This window comes from Oculina patagonica, chromosome 2 (assembly GCF_052425735.1).
Source record: "Oculina patagonica isolate OP01 chromosome 2, crgOcupat, whole genome shotgun sequence".
Taxonomy (NCBI): Eukaryota; Metazoa; Cnidaria; class Anthozoa; order Scleractinia; family Oculinidae; genus Oculina; species Oculina patagonica.
Window position 1 is genome coordinate 32,171,912 of NC_135759.1, and position 16,404 is coordinate 32,188,315.

At 37.7% G+C, this 16,404-nt stretch overlaps 1 protein-coding gene across 3 annotated transcripts; it reads left to right on the forward strand.

Annotated features, from left to right (window-relative positions):
• Positions 1 to 1,688: 1,688 nt before the first annotated feature.
• On the forward strand, positions 1,689 to 16,404 carry LOC144644183 (histone acetyltransferase KAT6B-like). 3 transcript variants are annotated; one of them, XM_078503606.1, is made up of 16 exons: positions 1,689 to 1,848; positions 4,357 to 4,933; positions 5,939 to 6,056; positions 6,665 to 6,777; positions 7,111 to 7,192; positions 7,935 to 8,061; positions 8,330 to 8,401; positions 8,683 to 8,852; positions 9,709 to 9,886; positions 11,070 to 11,142; positions 11,243 to 11,332; positions 12,447 to 12,587; positions 12,983 to 13,076; positions 13,628 to 13,774; positions 14,069 to 14,153; positions 14,729 to 16,404. In XM_078503606.1, the coding sequence occupies exons 2-16, from the start codon at positions 4,391 to 4,393 to the stop codon at positions 15,792 to 15,794; spliced, it is 3,099 nt and encodes a 1,032-aa protein (XP_078359732.1). In that variant the 5' UTR covers positions 1,689 to 1,848; positions 4,357 to 4,390; the 3' UTR covers positions 15,795 to 16,404. The 3 variants fall into 3 exon arrangements, with proteins under 3 accessions (XP_078359732.1, XP_078359733.1, XP_078359734.1); XM_078503607.1 differs by lacking the exon at positions 1,689 to 1,848 and adding an exon at positions 1,959 to 2,113; XM_078503608.1 differs by lacking the exon at positions 1,689 to 1,848 and adding an exon at positions 1,972 to 2,091 and having other exon boundaries at positions 4,336 to 4,933.

Here is a 16,404-nt window from a genome sequence, read left to right on the forward strand (position 1 = left end):
TTGTTTGCTTGCATGAATGTGTAAGTAGAAGCATTCGAAACGTCAAGTAAAAAAGGTATAATGCCTGCTTGTTCGTATTGTTTCTCACCACAGTTCGCGTGTTTTTTTTTAGTGATTTTGTGTTGTTTTTAGTATTTTTATTTTTGGTGAAGGAATTCTGCCCTCGCATGAAAATACAGTGGAACCCCGATATAACGATATGCCAAGGGAGCAGTAAGGCTATATCGTTATATCGGGGTATCGTTATATCGAAACTCCCGATATAACGATATGGCCGTAAAATAACCAAAAATATCGTTATATCGGGGTCAAGCTAACATGTACTTCGATGTACTTCTTTACTGGATAATGAGGCTTAAAACACAGTACCAAAATTGTATATCATCATACAACATAGCTGTTGTCAAAAACGTTAGAGATTACTCGATAACAGTAAAGTTATTGTATTAAAATCAGGGTTTTGCTTAAATTTTGACTGTGTTCTGTTAATATCGGTATATCGGGGAAGATTTTACGTTCGGTTCGCTAAATTCTCATCGTTATATCGGGAATATCGTTATATGGCGAAGATCGTTATATCGGGGTTCTGTCCCATACATTTTACTGTAACATTATCCGGGACATAGAATATTCATCGTTATATCGGGAATATCGTTATATCGAAGATCGTTATATCGGGGTTCTACTTCGATTCTACTGTATGATCAGTTGCCGGATACACGGACCAGTTATCGTTGTTATGCGGGAAAAGTGATTTGAGCAGTTCGGAAAGAAGACGAACGATCTTTTCTGATGGACGCTTTTGTGGGACAAAGCTTATTGGACGGAGGGCGGTAAACGGATCATTACCTTCTGTGAGGCCCTGCCAGGGTAAATTCTGACAGGCGGCATGGCCCACAAGTAGCGAAAGCACACAAAATGAAATTGAGACTAACGATAACCTTTCTCGCCAAATTCCGACAAGTGACAAAAAGGCCTAGAATGACAGTTGACAGCGACACCAGGCATTTTAAAATTTAGACAAGCGACTCGGGGATTCCCCCTCCCCCCTCCAAACCCCTCTGTAGGGCCTCTTCTGTGACGCTTTTGATTTTAAAATGGTTTGAGTGATTGATAACACAGCATCGCATAAGCTACATTGACAAAGAAGAAAGGAATAATAATAATAATAATAATAATAATAATAATAATAATAATAATAATAATAATAATAATAATAATAATAATAACGAATAATTTAACAGGATGGTCCTTCAGTGCATGAGTACTGTTATCAAAGTGGTCCTGTAAAAAGAAAAATATATAACAATTTCAAAAAATAAAAAAAACATCATATAAAAAGATAAAAATATAAAAAGTTAAAAATCTTACTAATTTATGCTTGTGTATCAGACGAAAATTAAGCAGCAGAAGGAACCACATTGCTATACAGATTTGAAGAAATGTTTATTCCTTTCTTTGCGGTTTGAAACTGCATAATTTGTTGAATACGCAATTTTCAGGTAATTTTTTTTAAAATCAGAAATGCAAAAATATGTGGGGAAAGAAGGTCATAATGATTATGATTAGAGGGTTTGAAAACGATCTCAAAATTCGCTACATTTTCCTGAAAATCGCATAAAACCCTGACTGAATAATTAATGAATTTACTTGTCCAATCAGGTTTCACCCCTGAGTTAATTATGCAAAATGGCGTCAACGCGCCATGTACGATAGCTATGTCTTTATTTGTAAGGAGAATATCAGGCAGGATTTTGCCTTTTGAGGCAAAAACAGGATACAGTCGAATAGTTTATGGTTATTCTTCTACTGGGAATTCATTTGGATAACAATTTCTTTAAATTCAAGGTAAATTTTAATATATTCTTGCGAAGCATGTGTTGCTCTTTCAAAGTAGATCAACACATGCGATATGCAAAATCTCCCCCAATTGTGTTTTTCACGTGGCCTTTGTAAGTTCAGTCCGGCGACTGTTCTTCTTGCCGGCGATTTCTTTAGTATTTTGCCTCGTACGGTGACACAATTTTACAAACAGAAAGATATTAGAACATAGATTTGTAACTGTAGCAAAAGTAGTTCTTGGCAGTCGCGGTCAGAGTATCATCGAATTGAGGTAACGTAATTTGTTGATGTGATATAATGTTGAGATCAATAGGAGTTTATACGTTAGTTGTCTATTCCTGTCTACTAAGAAAATCTGTTCTGTACTTTGCAGGCCTAAATAATATAGCTCCTTAAACATCATGATTTTTATCGTATCAGTATTAAGTCTTAAGTATAAATATGGAAACGACGTTTGAATTTGTAATTTCAGAATGTCGTTTTCAGAGCTTACAACTTACATCACCGAGCTCATACAAAGATATTACAAACAATAGCTTTTCGATGATTTAGCTTATCTTGCGTTTTATTTGTGGGCTATACACAACACCGATATCGGCCAATGAATATATATTTTTAGGGTACCGTCGAGTTTTATAGCTTACTTGCTAGCCGAATTTTATTTTTATAAATATCATTATTGGATCGTTCAGTGTTGGCATGTTTTTAAAGTGTTTTCATTATGCCTATAATTTTTTGTTCATTTATATTATGATCTAACGTTTACATATCTTTTATTTCTTCGTTGTGGGGGATCGGGAAAATCTCTTTGCAATCTCATTAAATTACATTTATTTCAGAAAACACCAAGTCGTTGAAAATTAGTAAAAGTTTCGCTTGCTCTTGTTTAGTGTGGCGTTGATATTGTTGTGGAAGACTCTACAGAATCACATGTCTACCACATTGTGTTAAACAAAAAGATCTCAATTAGCCACATGTACCTTTTCAAATGAAAATGATCCTCTCTCACATAATTGAACTATTTGTTATGTACAGTGGAATATTTGTCACTACAGACAGCATTTTAAAATTCCTAGTGCCTCACTTGAAATAAACACATGCACCAGACATAAGTTTTATTAGATTTATATTTTGACATCCATTAGCAATGATTAAAATAGATGATAGATAATATGAGGATACCAAAACTGACAAACTTGAATACTTGGCTGATTAAAGTACAAAATTATTATGCATCATATTTAAAATGTTTTTTTCTATTTTTATCACATCTCTCATTTGTGTCACTTTTTTTCTCTTTTGAAAATTATCATTTTAAACACATGGAAAGGTGTTAACATATTAAAAGCAATTATAATTTTTATATTTTTATATGCAAAGTTGTAACTATGTAGTCTTATCTATTGAAGGCAGGATGTTATATCATATTTATAATAATATAACTTTGAAGAAGAGATTGAGGTTAAATGTATAATTTTCGTAACACTGTTATAATAATACATCATGACATGGTTGGAGATTTGACAAATTTGAAAAGGATTTCATGTTTTTATTAAAATGCAAATTTGAGACAAAAATGACTGACAGATAGCTAAGTTCATTGTTTGGTTTTAACATGTGAAATTTTGTATAGTTAAGAGGAATGATCAATCATCTTGTCAATTCCACCTGCAGCTGCTACAAAACATGTGAATCCTTGCCTTGAGACATTTAGCCAAATGGATTATGATCACTTTAAAATATTGTTGTTGAAGTAAAAATTGGGTATGTTGCATAGCATGTGAAAAACACGTATAGGAGGCTAGAATTTTTCTTTTAATTCATTTTGTGTGTCATCTTTATTGTATTATGTTTCAAACTTTTTTTTTATCGAGAATGATTATTCCCCAGTATTTCATATTGAATTTTATCAGAATATATCTAGTTTACTTTAGGGCTAGTGAAAAAATATAAAAAACATTGTAGGATTATAATACGAGAGTCAAAAAAGAAATTTATGTGTTGCTGATATTTGCATGTTATTTGAAATTGCTAACAGCACTATATGCCATGGGCAAGTGTATGAGTAGAAATACAAGGTTTTGGGTTAAAATTTACGTATAAACAGGTTGTTTAAGATTTAGATTATTAGCAAAACCTGTGGTTATTTCTTGATTTTCTTTTTTGTATATCATCATTAACATTTTATTTATTGCCCCTGGATAAAATGCTAAATGTCATAACTGATACACGTAGCTAAGTAAAATAAATTTGATTCAGTAATAAAAGTGGTTATGCTTAACACAAGACCCACGTCGTTACTTAACACCTATATTTTCAGTGCTAAGGTTACACAATCTAGATTTATATAATTAGAATATCATAAGTAAATATTAAGGAAATTACACATAGATCATTCATAATAATCAAGGTTGTTATTGTCAGTTGTGTATTTAATTTCTGTCTATTTCTCACAGCTTATTTAATATACAATTTTTCTTTTAAAAATATGAGTTTTGTTTTTCTGTCTTCCAGCTTTTATTTTGCATTTGGGATTCATTAATCAAAGATGGCTCGTGGAAGAAGTAGTGTTGGAAAGGAGAAGGAAAAGGACAAAGATAAAGACCGCGAGCCTCAGCCAGATCCAAAATATGCTCTGTGGATAATCGCTGCTATCGGCAAGGTCAAGGGACAAAAACAACGGCCCAGTGAGGACCGTATCACTCATATTCTTCAACAGGTTTATGGTTTAGATCCACAGGAGGCTCTGGAACAGCTGGAGCTGTGTGTGAAAACAGGGAAAGTTCTAAAGGTAGTTTTCAAGAACAAAGCCTCGTACAAGGACCCTGCTAAAGTACCCCCTCACATGCGAGGGACTGTTGAAAAACCCAGAGACTTCCTGGAGCTGATCAAGGAAGCTATAGAGAATGAAGGGGATGAAAATGGGTGCACGCAACAAGCTATTAATAGTTATATTGTGGATCATCATGCTGCAAGTTTAGACTCTCCTGGTAATGCACAACTACGCGTCAAAGAGTCTCTTAAGAAAGGACTTGCATCTGAGGTCTTAATCAAGGAAGGAAGATACTACAGGCTTGCATCACCACCCAAGGTATGTACAGTGTTGGGGATTAAAATATCTCAAAATATGATAATGTCTGCTCTGTGTGAAAATGAAAAAAAGGCAGTGTATGTCATTTTTATCACAGAGACGATGTGGTGTTTAAAGATAATCCATTAGTGTTATTCCATGTAATATTTGCACTGTCAATTCTAATTCTGATTTGTGAGCACAAAACACAGAAGAGAAGAAAAAAATTAATGTAATTATTGATAATGGATTTAATTTATAAGGCACAAAGAATAATTTATTGTAGGCTTTTTGTTTTTATTATCAACTTTTTGTTTGGACTATGAGTACGAAATTGTGCTCCATGTAATGACTTATCACACCAATCTTATCTTTAACATTTATTTATGGGTTAGTCAGCAACAGGAAAAGTTATAGTTTGGAGGATACACTACCCGATTACCTCTATAGCGCGCGCCTGCAGGGAATCATGGTAATTGTATTCATCAAGCCATGTGCGAGACTTAGCAACGATGCACATTACTGAGTCTCGCGCCTGGTTTGATGAATACAACTACCGTGATTCCCTGCAGGCGCGCGCTATAGAGGGAATGGGGTATTGTCTCTAAATTTCAAAGTTGTACTCGTACCTGATTTCATAACTCGTACTGTACATAGTCAAATCTAAAGGTTTCGATTATCCCACTGAACCCCACACATATTTGTACCAGTAATCTATTTACTGTAGTAAGTTAAAATTTGTTATGGTGTAAAATTTAATAAACCAGTTTGATTTTAAGTGTTTTTATTTCAGATTATGAATACGGAATGTGAGAATCAAATTTGTGTGAAACATTACAAACCCTAAGAAAAATAACACCATTATGTATGCATGTTTTGCTGTATTGACAAGAAAAGTGTTTGACCAGTACCGGTACATGTTAAGCAATTCACTGAATTGCTTCTAGTCATATTTCTTTTTACCTGAAACACAATAACTGAAGAATGAGTAAGTCAAGGAAATGTTTTTTTTTTTGGAATTTTTAGCCCAAGAAAAAGAAAGTTGATGCAAGCACTTATTGTGGGTTTTGCCTTGGAACGGGTGAACGTAACAAGGATGGTGTAGAAGAAGAACTCATATCATGTGCTGACTGTGGAAATAGCGGTAAGTCTTGAAATGTTTTATAAAACATTATTGGAATAGCGTAGCACGCAAGTGATATCACAAATTAGACGACTCAGTCAAACAAACCGAAACAGCAGTTGATTTTCCTTAAACACTTTTTAAAACAGCTTTCCCTTTCATTTGTGCACCTGCCAATAATCTTGTCCGATCCAGTGCTGGCTTACCCAGTGCCAGGGAGATAGGTGAAGCTTCAAAGGTCACGTGTTCAGTTTGACCATCAATTTGACCTGCCTATACTCTTGTCTGTTTTGAGTGCGGGGTAGTGCTGGAGATAAGTGAGGCTTTGAAAGGTCAAAGTTATGCTCCCATGTTGACCTGCCAATACTTTTGTCCGTTGCCAGTGCGGCGTGGTAGTGCTGGAGATTAAAGGTCATGCAACTCAAAGTCGCTTATCATGCCAACCGCAGGGATGTGTCCCCCCACAGTACACCAAACATGTGTGTTTTTTTTCTCTATTTGTGCTGCAATAATATTTGGTTTTTAATGATATACCAATTAAAACAAGCTGCCAGGGTACACAACAATCACGAAACAGGGACATTATTTGTTATCAAGATGTATTTTCTAATGTCGTGTTTTGTTTCTAGGCCACCCATCATGCTTGAAGTACTCTCCTGAGTTAACAGCTCGTATTAAACAAGAACCTTGGCAGTGCATTGAGTGTAAAGTGTGCTCTGTCTGTCAGGATGCTGGAAATGCTGTAAGAGTTTTTGAAACTGTCTTGTAGCCCTGCTGAATCCTTATGAGTACACGATACATCGTACCAGCAAAGTAGTCCCCTTAAATGCTAGTGAACATGGCATGATAATCTACAGGGCGTGCGGCCCGGCGGGCGACGAACAAGGGGGCAGGGACGGGTTTAGAGCACAGCCTGATCTAGCTGAATATTCTTGCTGAAGCTATCAAAAATAGAATGCAGATACCTTGTAGAAAGATTCTCTAGCTATACTACTTTTGTAATCTTCACTTTTAGTGAAGAACCTTGTTGTATCATAGATCTATATAGCTGAGGCTTATGTTTGGTTCATTGCAGGATAACCTTTTATTCTGTGATGCATGTGACAAAGGATTTCATATGGAATGTCTTTCTCCTCCAATGACGGAGACACCAACAGGTAGTGAGTTTTTGCTGCTCTTGAATTCTAAGAAGCATTTATTAATTTAAATCATAAGGTAATTATGGATAACAGTGATGACAAATTTGTGTCAGTTGAAGATCTTATAGGTTGTCCATCGTAATCGAAGAAGACCACAACTTTAGTCTCACTTGGGAAAAAATGTACATTAAGTGTTCTTGTAAAAGGGTTTTCACTCTGGCTTTTCTGGCAAATGGCTGGTTTCTCTGGTAAATTTGTGTCAGTGGAAGATGTAGACCTCCAGTGAAGGTTGGAGGGAACACCTATTGAACTTGCAAGGGAATAACTTAATTTGCCCAGAATTCTTGCAAATGCAGAGTATATATATTCTTGTTTTAATAGACACTGTTATTTGCATTCCCCAGAGGGGGCTCAGAGCCACCTTAAATTTTCAATCGTTGTTCTGAACCCTTTCCTTAAAAGTGCTGCCAGTGACCTTATGCAAGCTTCACTAATAGTTTTTTAATTAAATCTCTTGTTTACAAGCTCAAAAGGTCAGTTGGGAGACATGGTTGCCCAATTGGTAAAATATGTCTGAATTGAGAAGTCTCACCTTGAGTTGTAGCAGTGATCAGCTGCATGACTTGGAATCACAACTTGACTTAATTTCTGATTGTGGTTCATTTATACAACACCTTTATAGTTAAGGTTGTTGTTAAGGGACTATTACATGTAGCTTATTGTATTCTTATTGTTTTTGTATCATATATTACATGTGTAGGAAGCTGGCTTTGCTCTGGGTGTAAGGTGAAAACACCTGGTCGAAAGAAGAAAGGACAGATAGAGACTCCTATCACCAGCCCACCTCGCAGAAAAATTCAACCTCAAGCAACAGCAGAAGTTCTAGGGTGGGTGTATGAATTTTATAATTACTCAATCATGTGTAGTGTCCATTGAATAAAAAAAAAAGGATGTGGCTTTTTCTTCATGTAGTTGTTTTGTAGCCTGGTATTCACCAGACAGTAACTGTCCCACCAATCAAACAATGTCATTATAAATGTGTTCTATAAGCAGCTGCTATCTTACAAGAAGCCTTGATGTTAAACAGTTTTGTATAAATTAATTTATGGTGCCATTAATCAGCTGTGTTGGCTAACTTTTTAATGTGTCTATCAGGTCAAGTGTGTGTCCAACACCAGGATGTGATGGATCAGGCCATGTAAATGGACGATTTACATCTCACAGAAGGTACAGTAGAATTAGTCAATATTTTGAAAGCCACAGCTAGAAGTCATCACCTAAGTGGATAACCATCAGTACTCGCTTGTCTCTGGCAGTTGTTTATAATTCTTAAACATATGGAAATAAAAAAACTTTTCTGCAATGTTCAATGCCTCGTTTGATAAGTTGAACTCCTGTTACTGGGTAACTTGAAGAGTTTTTATTTCTCATGACAATTTAAGTATTCTGGGATTACACTGCAATCGTAGGATGCACAACAATTACATGCAGATGTGGTTATGTTGTAGTCTTCCAGCTTGCCCAGTTGCTAATGAGACCAAAAAGATTGAGGAGGATCCAAAGTCTGCTGATGAAACTCCCAAGAGGCGACCTGGCAGACCACCGGCGTCCAGTAAAGCACAGCCAATGACTCCTCTCTCACCTACGTCACCTAGGAAACAGCAACAATTACCGCCAGGTTAGTTTATCAGAAACACTTGCTTTCTGGAATATTGTACTCTATTGTTCTCTTTAGTTTATTGTTTCTTATTTGATGTTTTTCTCCCTCAGAAAAGTATCATTTTAAGGTTCTCTTCAATTTGAATGTCATTTTTATACAGTAAAACCTCGATTTAACCAAGTGCCAAGGGACTGGGAAAATTTGTTAGTTATATCGAGGGCTCATTATTTTGAAAACCTCAAGTGATATAACGAATTTGTGGAAAAACAACCAAAATGTTCGTTTTATTGAGGTATAGTTAATAATTGTTTTCACACAGTTATGTTGCACTAGCCAGCATTCACTGCTCTGCACGACTTTCAAAATAACATTTTATTTGTGATTTAATATCTAATATCCACATAAATTGTTTTCCTATTACAGGATTGAAGTATTTTTTTAACCTTGTTGATCTGTTCTACTCCATCTTTTGCCACGTTTTTACAATAATTCGTTATATTTTGGTACATTTCATGTTTAGGCTCCAAATTGTGTTTGTTACAACAAGGATTTTGTTATATCGAGGTTCATTATATCGAGGTTCTGTTCCATACAATTTACTGTAATTTTGGCTGGGCTGACGAATATCGTTCGTTATACCGAGGACTTCGTTTATAGAGGCGAGAAGGTCACTGTATCGGAAAAATGACTTAAAGTATTGTGGCAAAGATCCTTTTAAATTCCTGGAAATTCACTGCACTGTGCATCCTACATTCTCTGTATTCCTGCATTGTGAAATTAATATTGGTGTTCAGTATTCTGCCGACTTTAAAAGAATTAAAAGAAAAGAAGAGAATTAAGATCATTCTAATTGGGACTTTGTGTTGACACATAGGAGTAACTGAGGAGGATCTAGCACTTTTCAAACAGGCTCAGGAGAAAGCTAATGCTGCTATGAACCTGGATACATCCACCACTCTTGTACCCAGTACTCGCTCACCCCCACTGATTCAGTTTGGTCGGTATGAGATAGTTACATGGTACTCTTCACCATATCCTCAAGAATATGCCAGGTAACATGTTAGCTTAAAGTGGGCATCCATTGAAGAAATACAGTGTACGTTTTCTCCACCTCCCAATAATCAAAAGGGATGCCTGTACAGTCAACTCTCGTTATAGCGGGCACGCTCGGAGCCTCGTAGTGTCGTATAGCGAGGGTCGAGGGAGTCATCCCAGCAAACCTCCACGGGGACGGATTTTGTCCGTATAGCGAGTGTCCGCAATAGCGGTGTGTCCACAAGGCGAGAGTTGACTGTATTTGGCTGCTAGGTATTGTCTGTGTTTAAGCCTACTGACCTATCAGGCCGAACGTTTACCTCCAGATTTTGTAGCATGAAGTGACTAAGAAGCATTTCTATCCCCCCCCCCCTCCCAGGATGAGATGTTAGTCCATCCGCCCATCATTTAAGGCCCGGTAATCGAGCACATTTCACCACATTGTTGCATGCAGGAGTGTGCACGACGGAAACGGCGCAGCAAGGCACAAGAGTAGAACCGAGCACGAACACGCAACCCGGGCGAGACAAGGAGGAGGGCAACACCACCGCAAGCAACAAGTGCGAGACAAGGACAATGCTCGTATTACCGGGCCTTTAGTTCACTGGTACTCATTTGTATGCCTGGGTGGAGATAATAGCCTAAGCTGAGTGTCATGGACCTTGCAGCCACTTGATGTAAAGTCCAGTGCTGTTACCATTAGGCCACCATGCCTACCACATGCACAGTTGTAACACGTAGCTGTGTTTTTTTTATTTATTTTTAAAATTGTATTAAAAGAACAGTCATATTATACACTTATTGACTGAATACAGGAAGGAAAATGTATCACAGGTGACTTAGAGACCTTGATCTCCCCTCTCCCTTATGGACTGATAGACAAAAGAAAGAAAGAGTTAAATAAATTATTTCATTTTTAAACTAATCAAGTTATACTGCTAAAAGATAAATTTGGTACAGTCAAATAGAGTGATTTTACTTCAACCGTGAAATAGTTACTACCAAATAGATACTATTAGACACTATTCCATTGTTCTTTCACTTTTAGCACTAATTGTAGATGTTGTTTCACGGGTTAAATAAAATCACTCTAATAGAACTGTGAGTACATTTGGTCATTTTATCCAAAAAAGTCTTATGTGAGATTTTATTTCTTTGTGTATAAATAGTAGCATGAACTATTTGCATGTTATCTTGCAGGCTTCCCAAACTGTACCTTTGCGAGTTTTGCCTGAAGTACATGAAAAGCACAAGCATCCTTATGCGCCACATGGTAAAGCACAAAACCGTACTATTCTCCATTTCTTTTATTGTAACTACTTGATTTCTCAGTACGATTCACAAAGAATCCCTCTCTTTATTCCTCACTGTAGACAAAGTGTAAATGGTTTCATCCTCCAGCAAACGAAATCTACCGTAAAGGTGATATCTCTGTATTTGAAGTGGATGGCGCAGTCAACAAGGTAAAGCTCTTCAATATCTTGACTCTGCTGCATGTATAAATTAGTACTTTATTTAAAAGATATTTAATAGTCAGAGCTTGTGCTGCAGTATAAAATGGATTAATTACATCTGGAATAGAATTTATGGGGATAAATCTTTAAATGTCTAAACTATAAACTTTATTTTCTATGCGCGTATTTGATCGTTAGATGCGTGTTTTCACTTTAGTGTCGAAAGTTGATCTGCTTTTGCTTTATGCTTTTGATGACTGCGTTTAGTGAAATTATCTTAGAAATCTCGGCCACTTTGCTCAACAATAGAACTAGAACTCGTTTAAACCAATTGGTGACTCTCTCGCTGCACGTTTTCCCGCGCCTTGTGCAAATGAACCTACATGTATTTGCTTCGAGTTTTGATTGCCGTTACACTGGATTATCTGTGTCCTTTGTGATTGGCCGGAGTAATTCCTTATGGTAATAATTGATTTTCTTGACACGTAAATTGAAAACTGATCGTAATCTATGAAGAAATGTTATCAAATGATTCGTTCACACTTACTCACTGCTGATTTCTTCTGGAACTATGAATAAACTTTAACCCGTAACATACACTTTTGTGCTCTGGCTATCAGCAGCTTTAAGGGACTATCATTATGTCACGGATTTAAACAGATTTTTGAACAGCCAGAATTTATATTTTTGTCGTAGGAAACCTAAAAGTAATGGTCAATTTTGATAAACAATTCTATATTAGAGCACTGACACTGTTAACAAGCGTGTTTGGCTGCGGATGGCTCGGATGGAAATGGATTGCAACTTGAATAAGTGAGGCTAACGTTTTCAAGTTGTTTCCGCGCGTCTTAAAAAAAATCGATGTTTATAGTCGCAGTTTGTATGCCAAATTAAGGTTATATCTTCCTTTAGATGCTCAAAGATAATGTTTTTCAAAGTTGCCTACCACTAATTTCAGAACAATTTTTGGTCTTAAAATACCAAAAATCTCCGAATTCCCCAGACATAGCTCCTTTTATACTACCCGACCTGCAGAAATTTGTGAACTTCTGTTCAATAAATTCTGGTATGAATTTTTCTTTACTTTTTAATTTCGACTGTGTTTTTTGTGTTCATTTATTAGATCTACTGTCAGAATCTTTGCCTGTTAGCCAAACTGTTTCTTGATCATAAGACTCTATACTATGATGTGGAACCATTCCTGTTTTATGCTTTAACAAAGAACGATAAAAAAGGCTGTCATTTGGTGGGATATTTCTCAAAGGTGAGTTTTTGCTTAGTGCTAGCTCAGAACCTTTTAGTGAATACGTGCAAACCTTGCGCCTGTGTAACAATCGTGCTTTCCATTTTCCTTATTAAAATTAAAATTCTCTTTAGGGCATTGGTTGATACATTTAAATAATTTTTAACACTATTTTTGGGAGAATTCAATTCTAAGTTTTTCCTGAGGATACAAGTTGGTGGAGAACGATACACCAGTTTTGTAACGCACGTTTTTTTTTTGTTTTATCGTCCTTAACATTTGATATCACATGTGACGGTAGCTTTTTTCGTGAAGTAAAAAGTTTCTTTGTGTGGGGTCAAATGTGACTAATACTAGCTAATACTAAAAATATGGTGACATACTAAAGCTGTTTTTTTTGTCATTTGTTTCCACAGGAAAAGTCATGTCAACAGAAGTACAATGTGTCTTGTATTATGACCATGCCTCACTGTCAGAGACAAGGGTTCGGCCGCCTGCTCATCGACTTCAGTAAGCCGTCTTGTCTTGTTAAACTAGTCATCCTCGCTCACCACGCTTTATTTGCCTGAATTTTTGTCATTCCCTTTAGCACCCCGGATAAGTACTTGTCGGAAAGTACGAAAGCAGGTGCGGCTGTTATCAAATGTTCGCTGAAGTAGCCGAACATTTTCCGAATCTTACTATCCAATGAGGATTAACACAAGAACTACGTACGTTGTCACGTGACAGCATGTCGATATCAGGATACGTCGTGTTCCCAAGCAACATACATGTTCAAAACTGCAGGCGCAATCATTTTTTTCTGGGATAAGAAATCCAAACGAAAAAGACAGTTGTCTCCTTTGTTCTCTGACGGATAAAAGTGGGTTGGGTGGATGTGTAGTCTCCTTGTTTCCACCATTCTTCTATTACCGGTTCCCCCGTCCCCGTTTCCCTTGCAAATTTGTCCGTTGCGCATCTTTTCTAGAATAGTGTACATCACGACTAACATATAGTTGAAGCGTGGTCAGTGTGCGGCTTCCATAACAAACATTTTATTTATTTCTGCATTGTCATTGTAGGTTATCTGTTGTCGAGAATTGAAGGCCAGCCTGGTTCGCCTGAGAAACCCTTGTCAGACCTTGGTTTGATCAGCTACCGTAGCTACTGGAAAAGTGTGTTACTAGAGTATCTACACGACAACAAAGAAAAACATGTAACCATAAGAGGTAAGCCCTTCACACATTCATATCACAGGGTCAAGGCTTCTAATTTTGTTGAAACGTAATTTTTTTCTGGGCGTTCTTTGGAACTTCCTATTTGCATAAACAACTCTCATAACATATAATCTTTCCTTTTTTAGTGCCATAATACAAGGGTTATTAACCGTTAGCTTTGAGAGTATCCTGGTAGTGGTGTCCAGGAAATACTTCGCATTTAGGATTTTCTGAATTTTCTCGTCTTATCTCGTGATTTAAGAGACGTAAGGAGATCTGACCAGTGAAATATTGTCTTGTTTGCAGGGATCAGTAAGTCAACTGGTATGGATCCACATGACATTGCTGCTACACTACAGATTCTCAATATGGTCCAGAAACGGGACGGCAAGTAAGTTAGGTTTTGCTTTTTTTGTCCAGGCTCAGAGTATTCTGCTAATTCATCATACGAACGTGGAAGTGTACAGAATTGTGGCTTAACGCTTTTGCAAATCTTCAGTTTAAGGTTTCTCGGCCTTGGTAGCCTGCGTAGCAAGCGTTCCCGTGCGAGCGAAGTGCTGCTATGTGTCGGGCGCGAGCGAATATTCTGGCGAAGAGCGAAAGATTCCCCCTCCCCCCTCCTTTCCCTTTTTTGCTCTCGCCCCAATTTTCGCGCGGCCAGAATCTTTCGCTCTTCGCCAGAATATTCGCTCGCGCGCGACACATAGCAGCACTTCGCTCACACGGGAACGCTTGCTACGCAGGCTACGGCCTTGGGAGTTATGTTGTCTTTTCGCTCTTAAGTATTCCAAATTTTAATTTCTAAGTACTGAAAAACGAACAATACTTTATGTAAGTACTTTTCAAAAGTCTTCATATGAATGATCACACGTTACGATTTCGTCCTTAAAGTTAGATCGAAGTAAATTGAAGGAGATTTGACTTTTAAAAAGTGAGAGACTTAAAAGTTGTTTTGTTAATCCACAGGTTTGTGTTGTGTGTGAACCCACGCCTGATTAACACTCATATGGAAAAACTAAGAAAGAGTAACCGTACCTCACTTGATCCCGACGCACTGAGATGGACACCGCTCGTGCACACCAATTTGGCGCTCATCGACAAGGAGAACGAAGCAGCCAACGGACCTCATGGCAAGAATGGCACAGAAGTCATCGGCGAGGAAGATAAGGATGTCCCAGAGGACCCCAGTGATCGACAAGTGGATGTGCTTAACAGTAGTAGTCAGGACGAGAAGTCCAAGGATGGATTAATTATGAACGGAGTTGTCGGAGATGAAGATGAAAGTGCTTCCGAGGATGACGACGAGGGTCCGATTGTTCGCCCGAGAAAGCGCCGACGAAGTAACACGCTTTCCGACAGCGGTTCGGAGAAAACTGAAGAGAAGGCGGACAATGAAGGAGCGTTGAAGAACGAGGCAAATTCAAAGGATGAAGCCGATTCTGAAACTGCGACAAGCAAAAAGCTGAACAGCGCAGAGCCCGAAACAGAGGTCGTCAAGAAGCGAATGAAATTGAACGACGAAGAGCCGAGAGCTGATGCCAGCGAAGATTCCGCTGATAATTCGGAGTCCGAAGATTCGTCGTCATCTTCGTCCTCGTCGTCTTCGTCCTCGTCCGAAGATAGCGACAACGACGAAGCTATGGATGAGAACGAAGATAATCCTGCCGGGCAAAACGAAGGTAGCCGTAAAGGCTCCGAGGATGGCACGAGCGAATCGTCGTCGGAAATTAACAACTCACCAGCGGGCGTTTACGCGGGATTCGGAAGCCAATCGGGTCCTCGGGATCCCTTAGCTAGTTTAACAGACCCGGAGATTGGAATGGATCCGGCCTTCTCGAGATTGTCACCAAGTTTCGAGTGTAAGGAGAGTAACCCGTCGGATAATTTAGCAGTAGATCAAGATATGAACCCTGTGGTTGATTTCCCAGACACGGATAGCACCGCACTCATAAAAGAACTGTCCGAAGAAGTGTTCTCTATCGGTGCCACGCCCTCTCTTGGAGGCCAGCACTCTTCAGACGAAGACATTTGAGCAAGCCCTTATTTTGGTGCGCTCTTTTACTGATGCCTCATCTTTGTGTAAAACGTCACGAATTATCCAAATTCGCGTTTTCTTGATCGATTCTAAGTCATTGTTGCACATCAAGATATCTTTTTTATGCTTGTGTCTTTGTCGTTTCCTCGACCTTCTCAAGACAACTTCATCCTAAAAAGGCAATGGATTTAGGGATGATTCACAGAAATGTTATGTTTTGAAAGTTTTAGCTACCAATCACTCATATACTAACCGAGAAAGATTTGTTCTCGAAAAGTGGACAATTTTGACCTTTTGTTTTATTGCAACTTGATATTTTGATTTAAACGTAGCTAGTAGAGGCATTCAACTTTTCCGCAGTCCATATTCATTCTTAACCTTTATTACTGTGCCACATTTCCCGTATCTCATGTACATGGCAGTTTCAGTTGTTATTTATTATTTCCTGACGTGACGTATTTTGGTGCATGATTTCCAGTTTGTATAAAACATAGTCAAGTTGGAAAGTTCTTTTTGATGAAAATTTTGTATTGCACGAGTTAATGGATGTTGTACATTTTGGTTAACAAGTGATCTTAATATATATAAAATAGAGATTATACAGTGG